This window comes from Mytilus trossulus, chromosome 6, assembly GCF_036588685.1.
Source record: "Mytilus trossulus isolate FHL-02 chromosome 6, PNRI_Mtr1.1.1.hap1, whole genome shotgun sequence".
Classification (NCBI taxonomy): domain Eukaryota; kingdom Metazoa; phylum Mollusca; class Bivalvia; order Mytilida; family Mytilidae; genus Mytilus; species Mytilus trossulus.
Window position 1 is genome coordinate 12,784,905 of NC_086378.1, and position 17,093 is coordinate 12,801,997.

Consider the following 17,093-nt stretch of genomic DNA (forward strand, 5'->3'; position numbering starts at 1 on the left):
TCGGTGAACATTCGATTCTTTTTTTTATTAAAGCTGTAATCTTTTCAGTCAAATGAGTAGTTACTCAAAATTTTAAAAGAACCTTCCAAGAATCAGAATTCAAACACTAGTACTAGTACTAAATTATCTCGGAGCAGAATAAATTGCGATAATCTGTCACCATAAGTTTGAGGCCGACGCCGATGGAAAGTAGCAATAGCAAGCTATAGCAAACTTTCCAAAAAAACTCAATTATGCACGTTCATTAAACGTTTAAAGACAAAAGAAACATGTAAATATTAGTAATCCAAATATACCGACTTGGCTATTTGTACCTTCTCTAATAATTACCTCCATTTCGTTGTGTTTAATGTCAACTGCATATTAGCCTGCTTAGTACAAACGTAGGCTGGTAATATTATGGAAAAAAGCTCTAAGCCAAATTGAACCAAATCTTGCAGGAATATATTTGGATGGTGTGTATGACTGTTGCTCTTTTCGTTCTTATCAAATGAACAACATGGCCACCAAAGGCAATTGTTAGTTCTGATTGGTCAAATGATAATGTATTTTCCTCTAAAGCAACAAGGTGAAATCGCATCGAACTTCACAGAATAGATGATTGCGATACCTTATACAATATTCATAAATTTGAGCTGATTTGGTGATATGGCTGGTGGCTACAGTGGCGCATGGGTTCCCATTAAAGCCTACAGAAAAATCTAATTTCGTATCATCCCTCCAAAACCGGATTTCTAATTTCATTCTGATCGGATTCAAAGACTGGATGCCAAAGGAAATACTTGATTCTGATTGTTTTAATGTTTTAATTTTCACTGCAATAACAATGCTAAACCTTTTCAAATGCAGTATAAATGATGAACAGGAGACTCTACAAAACTTCCTCCGATTTTCTGCTAATTGGGTGGCAAACCTAGAGACGACAATGGCAAATTATGCTGTTTCCAGGTGAAGAAATCAGGCTCCTTAGAACCGCTGGATGTCCATGTGCAACTTTCTCCATTGACATATACCACAAATATTTTTTTTCATAGATTAAATAGCTAGTGTAACTCTTGGGTACATCAGAAAAACCTGTGAGTGCGTAAGATATATTATATTAACCTATAAAATATATGACCAAAGAAAAGTAAACCTGTCTCTGCTATATTAAGACACTATGTAATTTTTTTATTATGATCAACCAACTCGAGATAAAAGTCATGGAACTATGTCATAGAATGCTATCTTCTTTCTGCACTGTGCCAATACCATTAATAGCTGTTTAGAATTTCTTGCAAGGCATTTTGGTATGGTATTGAATTAACAGTTCAATTTTTAGTAGTAATTGTTCCTATGAGGTGCAAAATATAATGTTCAAGAGAAAGATTTTCTTTAAATCACTTAAACTCACAGCCAAATATGTATGATTATATTTATGGTCATTAAACATTAAATTTGTTTGATAAAAAATACTCTGAATGTTGGAATTTTGTTATTGAATCCTCTAAAGCCTTCTTATATTGAAAATGGAAATGAGAAATGTCTCAAAAAGACAACAATCTGACCAAAGAACAGAAAAAATCCATATGCCATCAATGGATCTTAAACATAAAGAGAAAATCCTGTTCTAGGAATGAGGCTTTAGCTAGCCCTTAAACAAATACTAGTATGTGTATTTTTTCAGTGAAAATAAAAAATTTCATCATCTGAAAATCAACCACATAGCCCTCCCTTTAAGGGTTTAGTATCAAAACCATCAAAAAATATTTATTATATTTTGTTGTATTTCAAACTCAGATGGTCTGCTTTCACCTCAGTGGAAAAAGTCTCCACTTCAATTGAATTAAGAAAACTTAGTTTGTTTTTCTTTTTATTACAATAAATAGATACTTTATACAATTTAACATAAACAATGACAATTTACAATGATATACTAGCTGCAACTTACAGTTGAATTCTAGCCATTCTTATACAATCTTACATAAATCAGGAAAATCTTCCTATGAAAATATGAAGCTGTGATTTGTTTATTCAATAAGACAGCTACCCATCAAAGACCAAACAAGAATATGTGTCATTTTACTGTTAAGTAAATAGTCAAATTTTGTTCCAAACCCTAATTTGGCATCAATTGATTATAAAATATCATGGCAGTAATGTTCATAAATGCAAGAATATAATCTAGCTGTACAAAGATTGGTTCATTGGACGGATACTAAATTCATAACCAAAATGTTTTTGGTTATTCACAAGGTACAGCTGGTGGCCTCTTTGATCTATTCTCTAAAGCAAGTCTTTGTCTTAAATTCCTGACTTCATTTAACAGAGCTATTTCCTTCTCATCAAAAGCACGACCACTTCTTTCTAAAGAAACTGAAAAATAATGAAAAACAATTTAAAAAAATGTTACCAATAGTTATACATGTACGTAGAGGGCTCCAGTAGGAGATCCCAGAAAGCTATACATTCTATTCTCAATTGTTTACAATTCAGTAGATCAGATATTTGGTTTGAATATTTTATAGGTTCTATAAAGTGAGACATCAAGTTGCAATGTTGCTTCCAAACCAACTGGTCAGGTTTGAACATATTGGTGCAAAAAGTAAAAAAAAACAAAAAAACATTTTGTTTCACTCTTCAATATAATGCCTTTGTCTATAAATTTACAATAATTCATTTGTTATTGCCTGCCAAAAGTCAGTTATAATTTCCCTAATGGTGGTCAGATGTAATTACACTGTATCATTACTGAATTCCAAAACATTCATAATAAAATGTCCAAATGGAATATTACTTAAAAGCCATACTGGAAATTAGACTCTGGTTATGAAAAATTGAGATATCAGATATATTTTCAGTTAATTCATTTCCTAACCTTGGTACACTTTTTAATTATTTAAATTAGTTGAGGAGAAATCTCTCTTATAAATTAACCTGGCATCAAAACAGTTACCATTTTGGTCTACTTTTATTCAATATTACCCTAAATTTTACCTAGCAATAACAAAATCAAAAGATTGTGCCCTCATCAAAGGACTTTCAATTGAATATGTTTGTAAGAAATAGAAAAAATAGCTGACCAAATTCGTGAAACTTCAGTCTATTTAGTGAAGCAATCTTGGTATTTTTAAAATCATCAATTACAAAAATTGTGTCTAGTGACTGAACTGAGCGAGATATACCTACCTCCAGAAGAATTAGTTGTAGTCTGTAAAGTCTGATACATATCCGACTGTCTCGTGCTGTTTAATGTGGTATTTCCTAGTCTAGTACCTGTAACATATAAATTGTTTTAACTTTGTTTTCTGTCAAATATCTGACATCAGAATTTTTTTTACATATGTTTGAAATCCCCAGTTATTGTATATCACAGGAGGTTTGATGTCAATTCAAACATATGACCAATGACTTATGAATCTTTGCTTGCATCTTCAACTCAATATTTCCATGAAAAATAAATTGTCCAAAACAGATTTTTCTTTTTCATGGTAATATTAAGTTCCTGTTTCAAAAAAAATTTAAATTTCATTAAAGAACTTACAAGTCAGTGCTCAAATTCTTGAAAAGTTAAATAGGAAATATTTGCTGTTGTTTGCTTTGTGTTCAGTGGCAAATATTTCAGTTATCTTCTGAAAAAGCAAAAATTAACAATAGGCCCAATAGGTTTTTTCTGCAAAGTGTAATGTCAGTGATGAAGAGTGTTAAATATAAACTACCACTTGAAAAAGAGATTATGTTGGTTAATGTTCAAAACTATTTTTGTGTAAATAGCTGTCAACCATGTCAACAGAACAGACCTCTCAAAACAGCTGGGGCAAGGAATCTAAATTGATGAGAGTATGGCACTTTGCCTATATAAGGAATCTGATATCAGGTGCCCAACCCAATCAGAAGTGGCTTTGATGTATACATCTGCTGGAACATTCAAAAAGACTCCACTCTTCCAACAGGTTTAAGTATCGGATGGAAAAAGTTATAGGGACTATATTTCAATATCCTAGTCAACCCTTGGGGTGCAAATATTGTAGATTCATTATCTATTTTTGGATACCAATTTTTTTGTGGATTTCGTTGGAACAGGTGATCCACAAATTCAAATGTTCAACAAATTACACATTTTATATAGGCTTTGTATGCAGACATGGGCAAAATCAGGAAAATCAAATATCATCAAATATGCAAGTTTACCTCAATCCACCAAAATTGATACCCATGAAAATAAATCCACAGCAGGAGAGAATATGATTGAATATGAATATATCTGTAAAAGATGATTTTTGTGATAATCCATTGGCATACTCACTATTGTTATTTAAATTATATAAGGCATCTTGTGTGAGAGATTTCCCATGCTCATGAGCAACATATCCTTCTTCTTCCAATAACCTTAACCGTCTCTGGCCACTCTCAGCAGCATCCTGTTTCTGTTCATACAATTCCATGTGAGCAACTTCTGTCTCTGTATCCTAAATAAAAAAACAAAAATTAAAAATAAAAAGTGATGAATTATTGAAAATTATTATCTTAAAGGATGTACTTGAGTCAGTTTGGGGAAATTTGTCTTTTGTTCACACTCCTTGGCTTTTTGCCCTTAGATACAAGGTAAAATATTTTGCCTCATTACACCCATTTTCTTTTCATATAAGAATTCTTTAGCTTATAAAATATCATTGAACAAAATTTAAGCAGATTTCAAATTTCTTTTCTTTTGATTTGGGACCCAAATAATATGAAAGCAAATACAAGGTAAAAGTTTGAAGCAGCCTTTTTGAGAAAATTTTCAAAACTTAAATATCTTAAAAAGGCGATCTGTAACCTATCAATATTTTTGGCTTGTTTTATACCTTAACCTATAGCTATTTTTCTTCCGGGTTTGTTTAAGGAACAGTTTAATCTTTATCAAGTTTGTTGCTAGTGTTTCATGACTTTAACATTGCAAAATATGCAACAGGCAAATTAAGCTTAATTTGATCTATGTTTTGGGGATATAAACATTGCGTTCAAGTTTCTTTATATTTGCATGCTAAAGTAATAGAACAGAAAACAATTTAAAGACGTATGGACATACATACAGACGTGTGTACATGCATACATTCATGTGTGGTATTATCTTGCTGCATTGAAGACCCATTGATGGCCCTTGGTTGGTATCTGCTGTTTGGTAGGTTGTTGTCTCTTTGACATATTCCCAATTTCAATTTTCAATATTATGGTAAAAATTTAATGCCCCTCCACCCAGACTTGAGCATAAAAACTTGATCAGCTGTATAAGCTAGTCCTTTCAAATAATCTAAATATTGAAGTGTAAATCGAAACAATATAATTATACAACAGGAAGTTATTTTATCGTTTACTTACCTTTCTATCTTGAACCTTTGTCATTAAATCCTGCACTTCTTTTTCTAATGACCTATTTTCTGCATTCCTCTTGGCAAGCTGAAAATGAAGATAATAAAAGAATAAATCATAAAATATTTTGCTTTCAACATTTTTTCTAATTAAATGGAAAGAAAAATTTGTAAGGGTTCCGCGGAACCCAGTGTCTCGCCTACTTTTGCTGTAAATTGCAGGCTCACCAAAAATGAGGAAAAAAATCAATAAAATTATTCCTCTTGATACTATCTTTTGATTGTCAGAAGCTTCTGTTCAAGTTTGGTTAAAATCCAGGATAGTTTATGAATCTAATAAATGTTTTAAAAACAACTGCAGACTATACATGTGTGTATGGTTAACTGGAAGAAAATCTAAGTCCATTTAAAAGTAAAATACGGAACAAATGGATTTATTTTTTTACAAAATTTACTTCTGGATACTATTTTATGATCATAATTAAGCTTCTGTCCAAGTTTGGTACAAACCCAGGATAGTTTAAGAAAGTTATTAAAATTTAAAACTTTAACCACAGAGTGAATGTAATGTTTCCCTGCAGAAAATTAAGTTCATTAAAAGTAAAATATGGACTTTTTTTTTTAAAATTTACTTCTGGATACTATCTTATGATCATAAACAAGCTTCTGTCCAAGTTTGGTACAAACCAAGGATAGTTTAAGAAATTTATTAAAATTTCAAAAAACTTTAACCAAAGAGTGAATATTTGTGGACGCCGCCGACGACGATGCCGACAGAATGTAGGATCGCTTAGTCTCCCTTTTTCGACGAAAATCCAACTGACGGCAATAATTGAATATTAGAATAATTATAAGGAAATTTCAGAAAAAGTGCAACTAAAGCTACAACTTAAATGAAGTCCAAGAAAAAAATATGCAGTAGGTGATTCACCCTAAAAACTACCATCCAATATTTCTACTTAAATATATATGTACTAGGACACAGATTGTATCGGGAAAGGAAACAAATAAAAGTCAAATTCGTAAAAGTTAAGGCAAAGTTAATTGTGATGTATTTGATATTTTTGAGTATAGAAAATTTAAAGAAAAAGAATCTCACATTTTTAAAGAGAAAAAACTACACTTGAATTTTCCAAGTAAAACATTTACCAATGATTTTCAAATTTTCCTTGAGTTTTCATACAATTTAGAATTAAAGTTCAAACAAATGTTTCAATCACTTACTTGTAATGACATCGTCTCTCTTTCTAGATCTTGCAGCCTACGTCTAGATTCATACTCATTTGAAGCCCAAGCTTCAATATTCTGTTGTGATGATTTGGCTAACCCATCTTGTAAGGACTGTAAATAAAGGAATTGTGAGGTTGACTTCATTACTATAATGTAGAAATTAAAAAACAAAAACAATGTCTGACTGTAACCTATCTAAAGGAATTCTATTATGTGGTAATTTTTCTTTTTTTTTGAAGGGAGAGTCGGAAAAGGGGGGGGGGGGGCAACAAATCTTAATAGAACTTCTGAAGCATGTACTTCCTTAATATAATTTCTTTTTTATACGATTTCTATGAATGCCCTTTATAACTTACTGTTTGGTGTTAGCAAAGGCTCCGTGTTGAAGACTGTATTTTGACCTTTAATAGTTTTTCTTTTACAAATTATGATTTGGATGGAGAGTTGTCACATTGGCAAGGAAAATTTCAGATGAAGTATAATAATAAATTTAGTTGTTGTTTTAAACAATTCAAAATAGTTTGTTTATAGCTTTATGCATTGTTGTTTGAAATGATAAAAAGGTTTTTATTTATAATAAAATAACAAAATAATGAAACCTTTCTTATTTCCATTTGTCTTTCTCTCTCAGCATCCCTCAGTTTTTCCTGTATCCTCTCCTCTAACTCTGACTGTTTACGATGCATGTCTTGTTCAGTTCTGAGGTGGTGTGATGATGTAGCAAATTCTCTAAATAAATCCTGTGGAGAAAAAAAAATAATTCTTTTCTCCTTTTGTAGGCTTAATATTAACATTTGTTTATACATGCACCAGTATCAATCATTTGTGAGAGGTTGTGAGTTTTCCAATGCATGTTTATAATTTGAGACATTGTGGATCAAAATAAAAAAAATAACTATTTTTTTCAAAGTTAAAATTCAACCTACATGTCATATTTGATTACTGGTTGTTTTTTAATACATCAAAAGTCAAAAGTTGAAGATAAACCTTGGTTATTTTTTAGGTAGATAATGTTATGACAAAGTCAGTGCACCCACAGTTGACAGAGCTATCGATAGTTTGATATGTGAGAAGTACTATCTAATTTGGTATTTCATCACAAATTGTTTTCTTAGAATGAATAAAACCAATCTTATTTATCAAAATAATGTCTCTGTTTGTTCAACTCCCTATCTTTTTGAATTTTTCATTTGTAATTGTAATTTCAAGTTTTCCATTTCTAATTGTAGTTGCTATTGTAAATTTTCCATACCTGTTCAAACATTTTCTTTTGTAACTGTAATTCTAAGTTTCTTATTTCTGCCTCTTCCATAGCTGTTTCTGTTTCTTGGTCTCTTTGTAAGGCCTGAAAATAACCATAGAATAGAATTGAATAGAATAGAATAGAATAGAATATTTGTATTTCCCAAATTACAGGGCCCATAAAGGGCATATAAAAAATGTTTATTTCACAGTATATCAGCAATCATGTGATATCAAAATATCTCTTCATAACCTAGAGAAGCAAAAAAGTAGTGAAGATTAATTCTTCTGAGATGCTTCAAAATCAGTGTTTAATGCATTTTAGGTTTCTGTATAAATGTACTTTTACTTGTTCAAGAAAACAGGATGATGAATATTAAATTGAAAAGAAATACTGTGGATTCATTATTATTCGTTGGGTACCAATTTTCGTGGTTACAGGTAAACCACGAATTCAAATGTTCCACAAAATAACATATTTTCAATAGGATTTGTATACAGAAATTGGCAAAACCACGAAAATAAATATCCACGAATATGCAAGTTTTCAGCAATCCACGAAAATTGATACCCACGAAAATAAATGAATCCACAGTATGCTGCCCTTTCCTAAGTTCTTAAAACTTTTATGCTTCATCCTCTTTATAGTCTGGTCAAGCTTGAAAACTTTTCATGTAGGGTTCCTTTGAAGGTTAGACATGAGCAATTGCTTTACAAGACCAAAGTAAAATCACGAAAATTATTTCCCCTTGAAGCACTTGCATGCCTTTCTGAAGAAATAAAAAACTAGAGGCTCTAAAGAGCCTGTGTCGCTCACCTTGGTACATTTGTATATGTGAATATTCAACAAAGGACACAGATGGATTCGTGACAAAATTGTGTTTTGGTGATGGTGATATGTTTGTAGATCTAACTTTACTGAACATTCTTGCTGCGTACATATATCCCCATCTATAATGATTGGCCCAGTAGTTTCAGTTGAAAGTGTTAGTAAAAATTTACAAATTTTATGAAAATTGTTAAAAATTGACTATCGATTAGTCTGAAATTTTCAGGGCAGATAGATCTTGACCTGATAAACAATTTAACCCATGCCAGTTTTGCTCTTAATGCTTTTGTTTTTGAGTTATAAGCCAAAAACTGCATTTTATCCCATGTTCTATTTTTAGCCATGGCAGCCATCTTGGTAGGTTGACCAGGTCAACGGACACAATTTTTAAACTAGATACCCCAATGATGATTGTGGCCAAGTTTGGTTTAATATGGCACAGTAGTTTCAGAGGAGAAGATTTTTGTAAAAGATAACTAAGATTTACGAAAAATGGTTAAAAATTGACTATAAAGGGCAATAACTCCTAAAGGGGTCATTTGACCATTTCGGTCATGTTGACTTATTTGTAAATCTTATTTTGCTGAACATTATTGCTGTTTACAGTTTATCTCTATCTATAATATTTTTCAAGATAATAACCAAAAACAGCAAAATTTTCTTAAAATTACCAATTTAAGGGTAGCAACCCAACAACAGGTTGTTCGATTCATCTGAAATTTTCAGAGCAGATAGATCTTGACCTGATAAACAATTTTACCCCAAGTCAGAATTGCTCTAAATGCTTTGGTTTTTGAGTTATAAGCCAAAAACTGCATTTTACCCCTATGTTCTATTTTTAGCCATGGCGGCCATCTTGGTTGGTTGACCGGGTCACCGGACACAATTTTTAAACTAGATACCCCAATGATGATTGTGGCCAAGTTTGGTTTAATTTGGGCTAGTAGTTTCAGAGGAGAAGATTTTTGTAAAAGTTAACGCCGGACGCCGACGACGGACGACGACGGACGACGACAGACGCCGGACGCAAAGTGATGAGAAAAGCTCACTTGGCCCTTTGGGCCAGGTGAGCTAAAAAAGTATTTATGTTTGTAAGATTTTTAAAGGTGACCACACAAGTTAGACAACTTCATATAATAACACATCCATTTTTATTTTAAGTTCTCTTTATTTCAGACAAATATTTGTGATAACGACATAGAAGAAAATTTGTATATTCAACAAAATAAACATTTGATTTTTTCTTTCTTACCTTTCTTTGAACTTCATCATCGAGTCTCTTCAGTTCAGATTCTCTTTGTTGTTTCTGGAAATGTAAAAACTTTCTTCTTGCTGCATCTAATAATTGTAGCTCTTTTAATTTTACTTCCCTGTTCATGGCATACAATCTGAAAACAACAAAAGTAATTTTAGACATCTTTGAATCGTTACTGACTTCAACTAATCCTAAGGAGTGACTGGGTAAATTATTTAGCAAATGACTTATATTACTGATTCTAATGCAACAACGTTTGTAACGTTCATTTTGATTGGATAACGTCATTTATTTACATGGCATCAATTGACAATTGATGCTATGGGACGTACGCGCATGCGTAGACCGCATATGACAGATTTTAAATGCATGTTTTAACGTTGTTTTCTGTCAGTTTCATTAGAATGGAGATAACAATATTCTATTTTTAGCTCCGACGGCATCAATTGGGGATTTAATGGTCGCAAATACCCGTTTACTGTCTCCGCTAACGCGTCGCCAGTAAACTTAATTTGCGACCATCAAATCCCCAATTGATGCCGTTGGAGCTAAAAATACAATACAGTTATCTCCTAAATATATTACATGGAATGTGAGGCTACTGACTATAACTTGTATATAAATGTTATTGAATACTCCAGCATTTGTTCCTACAAATAGATTACTGTGGATTTATTAATATTCATTAGAAACCAATTTTTTTCATGATTTCATGGGTGTAAGGGGACCAAAAATTTGAAGGTTCAACATATAACAAATTTTCCAAAGGAATATATGCAGACTTTGCCAAAACCACAAAATCTATCCACGAATATGCAAGTTTATTCTCAAACCCTAAATTTGGTACCCACGAAAATAAATGAATCGACAGTATGTATCACAATATAATATTGCTTCTTTTTTTTTTTTTTACACCAATTTCAAACAGCTCTAGAAAGAATTTAATGTGTACAGACCTGTTAAGTTAATTGACTGATTTGTGTTGAATGCAATTTTTAGCATTATGAGCTATACTGTAGCTGCCAGTCCTGGTGGAGGAAGCTGGGGTGCTTGAAGTGAACCACAAACCTTCAACAGGACAAGAGTGCACACACTGAAATGTCTCGCCTTCTTTACTAATCATTGATATTATGTTGATATTCCTAATAATAAGGCTTTATTAAAACTGTCACATAAATTTAACATAAACCAAGAAAACCTTTGAACCATGAAAATGAGGTCAAGGTCAGATGAACCATGCCAGGTAGGCATGTACAGCTAACAATTCTTCAATACAACAAATAAAATTGACTTATTGCTTATAGTTTAAGAAAAACAGACCAAAACACAAAAGCTTATAACTGAGCAATGAACCGTAAAAAATTAGGTCAAGGTCAAATAAAACCCGCGCGACTGACATGTAGATCATGAAATATTTCTATACACCAAATACAGTTGACCTATTGCATATAGTATGAGAAAAAAAGGCCAAAAACTCAAAAACTTAACTTTGACCACTGAACCATGAAAATGAGGTCAAGGTCATATGACACCTGCCAGGTAGACCTGTACACCTTACAACCATTCCATACACAAAATATAGAAGACCTATTGCATACAGTATAAGAAAAACAGACCAAAACACAAAAACTTAACTATAACCACTGAACCATGAAAATGAGGTCAAGGTCAGATGACACCTGCCAGTTGGACATGTACACCTTACATTGCTACCATATACCGAATATACTAGACCTATTGCTTATAGTATCTCAGATATGGACTTGACCACCAAAACTTAACCTTGTTCACTGATCCATAAAATGAGGTTGAGGTCAAGTGAAAACTGTCTGATGGGCAAGAGGATCTTGCAAGGTACGCACATACCAAATATAGTTATCCTATTACTTATAATAAGAGAGAATTTAACATTACAAAAAATCTTAACTTTTTTCTTCTTCAAGTAGTCACTGAACCATGAAAATGAGGTCAAGGACATTGGACATGTGACTGACGGAAACTTTGTAACATGAGGCATCCATATACAGAGTATGAAGCATCCAGGTCTCCAACCTTCTAAAATATAAAGTTTTTAAGAAGTGAGCTAACACTGCCGCCGCCGCCGGATCACTATCCCTATGTCGAGCTTTCTGCGACAAAAGTCGCAGGCTCGACAAAAACTGGCAATCCTAGTCAATGAAGGTTTGCGTCAAATGCCCTTGCCAGTTGCAGGGTTCAAATTCACAACCTCAGTGTTGACAGGCGTGTGATACAGTAGATGAACTTCTTAAATCACTGATTAACTCAACCTCCTAATTTAATGTGAACAGACCAGTAGACATAAAATAAGGACAAAGATATTGTTTACCTTTTTCTTTGATCAACAAGTTTCACTTCCTCGTCTTGGATAAGTTTACGTCTTTTATCCTCTGCCTCCAGGAGGAGCTGTTGTTGTCTATACCATGCTTCTTCTTCTTGTTGTCGTTTCTGGGTTTCTTTCTGCATTTCCAAAGATAAATGTCTGAAAATATGAAAAAATATAAAATATAAATATTTACATGGCATACCATTTCTATAAAATGAAGACACAGACAAATGTCTGAACTTATGAAGACAAAATTATACAATACTTAGTTTACACAGTAGATGCTATAAAAATAAGATCCAGTTAATCAAATTATAATGTTTTGGTTGAATTGAGTTGTTTAAAATAACTTTCATATTGAAATGATGCCTACGGTTAACTGTCCAACAAAACTTTATTATTCTAAGACAGGTAGATCATAATTTCTATCCTTTTAAATTCTCCTTATTTGCAACAATTTATTTTTGTGTTATTTTTCTACTTGGGAGAAGTTACTTAAAATAACCAGCTCATGAAATAATTGGGTTTACAAATTATAATGGAAAAATGGTCTAGCTTCAGGCATGTTCCTACCATTATCCTATTGATAATTACACTGAACTTCCTTTATGTTGGACTTACTTTTGTCTCATGTATTCCATTTCTTCATGTCTTATTCTTTCTCTTTCTTGAACCTATAAATAGTATAAAGGCATATATTTAAAATCATAACATGTAACATATTAATAGCATTGGGGAAAAAACTACAGGCAAAATGGGTTGCAGTTATCCCCCATCTAGGTCAAACGAAAGGTCAATTTCTAAAATATGAAGCAGTCTCTCAATGCTCTTTTCATAACTCAAAGCTTCTTTATAGTAATTTATGAAGTTCGAAAAGTCAGATTTATGGTAAAATACCTTCCTACATTAATATCAGATGTCAAAACTGAAGAAAATTAGTTGCATGAAGTATAAATATTTGTAATAGAGCATGAAACCAACAAATAAGTATGAGCCATGCTAATCATGGGCAGAAGCCGAAACAAAGGCTAAAGACAGAGCTGGATAGTGAAATCTTGTGGCAAACTTATGCTCTGCCAGGAGCAAAGGATAGGTAGGTAGGTATGCTAATCATGTATTGCAAATTAGTTGTTTTGACTATTCCTTGTTCTCAGTCCTAATATATAAATAGTTTTCATATTTGCATCGTAGTAAAAAAAGGAGATGTTGTATGATTGCTAATGAGACAAGTATCCACCTGAGTTCAAATGATGTGGTAATAAGTAATTACAGGTCATTCATTGTATGGCTGAAAAAACTCATAATGTATAGTCATCTTTGTATGGCTGAAAAAACTCATAATGTATAGTCATCTATAACTGATATGAAAAATAAGAAACTATTGAAACTAGAAATCTAACAGCCTTATTCATAACAATGTAAAATATAAAAAAAAACAATAGGACAGACATGATCTGATGAAAACCACGGAATTATAAAAGGCCCCTAAGATGTCTGATATGAAAAATGTATTCATTTTCATTGAGAAAAAAATACGTTATTTGTCACTTTTGAATTTTACCTGATAATCCACAATAAATTTTGGGTATTTATTGAAGACAGGATATTGTCCTACAGTAAGAGGTTTGAAATCTTCCAATGTTTTCTCTGGATGAATGTCTTTAGGTGTAGACTCCATCAATCTATAGGCTTCCTTTACCACATGTTTTATATCTACGGCATTTCTATGGTGGTAAAAAAACTGAAAAAGAACCAAAAACATTGTTAGTTTCTACAGTTTCAAAAGCCAGTGCCCTCCCCCTTTTGTGAACAAAAATTTGGTTGATTATTAAAGGGAATCACTGAAACAAGACTTGAGCTGTCCCCTTTTAGGCAGTCAGTGTGACCTCCTTATGCAATTTTTTGGATCCACCACTGAATGTGTTAGTACATTGATATTTTAAGGTGAAGATTCTTTAATTATCAATAGGAAAAATGTGTTTACAACTATCAGAAGTTTGCTCCCTTGTATTTCTCATATAATAATTATACATTGAAAAAACATTAACTATAGTAGTCTTAGGCTCTCCATGAGAGGGGAGTTTTTTCATTGCTTGAGTTAAGCAGTAAACTTTGGATGTTAACTGGTATTCATACATAAGAGATATTTTTGTGTATATATTAACCTCAAAAATGTTCAACTGTGATGAAATAGTGACAACAATATTAGTTTTATGTGATATTTCATTAAGAGAATTGGTGTTGATGGCAGTTCTTTGATTGTATCAGTTACATTTATAAATAATGTTATAGAGTTTGAAAGATTTAGAGCTTGACCTATTGAGAGCTTGACCTATTGAAGAGACATCTGCCTATTGATGAAACTGTATGTTGACCTCTAGATCTTCTTCTGATGACCTCTAGATCTTCTTCTGATCATCATTCATGCTGTCTCACTGACATGTCTTGAATTGTCATGACATTCATGCTGTCTCGCTGACATGTCTTGAATTGTCATGACATTCATGCTGTCTCACTGACACCATGTCTTGAATTGTCATGACGATTGATTTACACTTACTTTAAAATCATCTAATTCTATACACTGCATGAGAGGACCCCTAGCTGACATGGCATAGGCTACAACAACCATCAGAAGGAAGGAGGGATGGTTAGAGAACACATTGTCAAATAACATCAACCATTCATCTCTTGTTAGAACTTCTGAGAATAACGTCTCCAGTAAGGGCCAAGCATAAACCTGAAATTAAGAAAAAAATTGGGTGTTATAATCTCAAATAACTGTATTCTTGTTAGAGTAGTATATAAATCTGGATCCTAATTGCTCAATGGTTAATTGCTGAAACAAATTTGGGGTTCATAAATGGGTAAAAAATTTGCAGTTCAGAAGGGATTTTTTCTATAAAATAAAAAAAAACAAAACAAAATATTATACTCATATGCACATGCAAATGGAACTAGTTTCAAATAAATATAATTATTCTTGTAAGATGATGTTGGAAGGGCCAGGATCTTTAAGGTAAAATTAATCTTTGTTCTAAGCATCTAAATAATCAATAATTTGGTCAGACCAGTTTGTGTATATGCATATTAGGATTCATTTCAATCTCATATCATAAATAATGAAGTGTTTTTAATTAAAGCATTAGTACAGAAAAACATAAAATCATTCAAAGGGGGCATATTCCACAACTACCTACGCAGAACAAAAATTGCTTTCAAATCATAGTCAAATAAAAGTTTGAAACCAAAAAAATGTTTGTCTTGTGTGTACTTCATATATATATATTTTGTAAACTTGAAACAGTTAATATAGAAATAATCCTTTCAAAATTACTCCATACATAAATGTGGAAGACGAATAAAAGAGTCAGTGAAATTTTTTTATTTTTTTTATTTGAAATATTTGTGTCAATAATCGATTTTTTGTAAATTACATTAAAATCAAAATATATTCTCACACAAAATTTACTGCCACATTATTTTTTATTTTCTATATTTGCAAACTGTGAATGGACAATCATAATTTGATTACACATGCCAAACAAATAAATGAGCAATCAATTCTGAGTGCTAGTCAAAATGTCTACTAAAAAAACTAAGCACTACCAAATGTCATTACCAGAACCATAAAAACTGAAAACACAAGACTATTGTTTGACAAATTTCCAGAACCATAAAAACTGAAAACACCATTCTATTGTTTGACAATATATTCCAAATGTACTATTAATGCAGCCAATCAGTATAAATGTCACTTATAACTGTTAAACAATGTGAACAATACTGGTCCCAGTAAGTCTGGACTAGTACAACCTTGTAAGAAACAGTATGGGCTAAAAATATCCTAAAAACTAAGACAATAAGTACAAAACAAAATTCAGTACAAAATGAAATCTAACAAATACCAAACAGGTTGCTTTTGTGTAAACAATCAAACAGTTTCATATTTTTTGTTGGGGTAGATGTTGAGAATAAGAGAACAATGTGTAAATTGTATCTATTGGAAATAAAATTTGCTTATTTTAGCAAACAATATTGACTGATCAATTGCAGCTATGTGAAATAAAAAAATAAATTAGACCTCTATCTAAATTAATAAGAGTGAACACGCTGAAATGTCTAGCCTTCTTTACTAATCATTGATATTATGTTGATAGTCCTAAATATAAAGTTTTATTACCATGATTACAACTGTCACATTAACTTAACATTAATCAAGAAAACTAAACATTGACCAATGAACTATATGAAAATAGGGTCAAGGTAAGATGAATGATGCCAGACAGACATGCACAGCTAACAATTCTTCCATACAACAAATATAGTTGACCTATTGCTTGTAGTTTAAAAGTCAAACCAGAACACAAAAAGTTAACACCAAGCAATGAACCCTGAAAAGGAGGTCAAGATCAAATAAAACCTGCAGGGCTGACATATATAGATCATAAAAAATTTCCATACATCAAATATAGTTGACCTATTGCATATACATGTAGTATTAGAAAAAAAGACCAATACTCAAAAACTGTAAAAAAACAAGAGGCTCTCAAGAGCCTGAATCGCTCACCTTATTTTTTTTGGTTGAATCTCTCATCAATGATTATTTTGGCTTTCAATTTATTTAAATGTTCTTTGAATCGTCCTTTTTTCTTCAAAAGCAAAAAAAAATCATTTTCTCCTATGTTCTATTTTAGCCATAGGAGCTATGTTTCTTGACATACAAGGAAATAAAATATAAAATTTATACTAGATACTCTGAAACTCATTTAGCCTAAGTTTGGCTGAAATTAATACAGCAGTTTCAAAGGAGAAGATTTTTTAAAGCAAGTCAACATGATGAACAAATTGTGAAAAAAAGTC

The 17,093-nt window shown here is 31.9% G+C and overlaps 1 protein-coding gene across 3 annotated transcripts in view; it reads right to left on the minus strand.

The window, feature by feature from the left end:
- Positions 1–1,839: 1,839 nt before the first annotated feature.
- LOC134720816 (TBC1 domain family member 31-like) overlaps positions 1,840–17,093 on the minus strand; it is a 41,209-nt gene continuing 25,955 nt past the window's right edge. For all 3 annotated transcript variants that reach the window (XM_063583341.1, XM_063583340.1, XM_063583342.1), the window contains 12 exons: positions 14,791–14,970; positions 13,792–13,971; positions 12,852–12,904; positions 12,234–12,386; positions 9,884–10,019; positions 7,813–7,905; positions 7,160–7,300; positions 6,555–6,671; positions 5,341–5,418; positions 4,286–4,448; positions 3,169–3,255; positions 1,840–2,355 (listed from right to left, as the gene is read on the minus strand). In XM_063583341.1, coding sequence (XP_063439411.1) covers positions 2,225–2,355; positions 3,169–3,255; positions 4,286–4,448; positions 5,341–5,418; positions 6,555–6,671; positions 7,160–7,300; positions 7,813–7,905; positions 9,884–10,019; positions 12,234–12,386; positions 12,852–12,904; positions 13,792–13,971; positions 14,791–14,970 — 1,512 coding nt within the window. In that variant the 3' untranslated portion in view covers positions 1,840–2,224. The remainder of the gene's footprint in view (positions 2,356–3,168; positions 3,256–4,285; positions 4,449–5,340; positions 5,419–6,554; positions 6,672–7,159; positions 7,301–7,812; positions 7,906–9,883; positions 10,020–12,233; positions 12,387–12,851; positions 12,905–13,791; positions 13,972–14,790; positions 14,971–17,093) is intronic.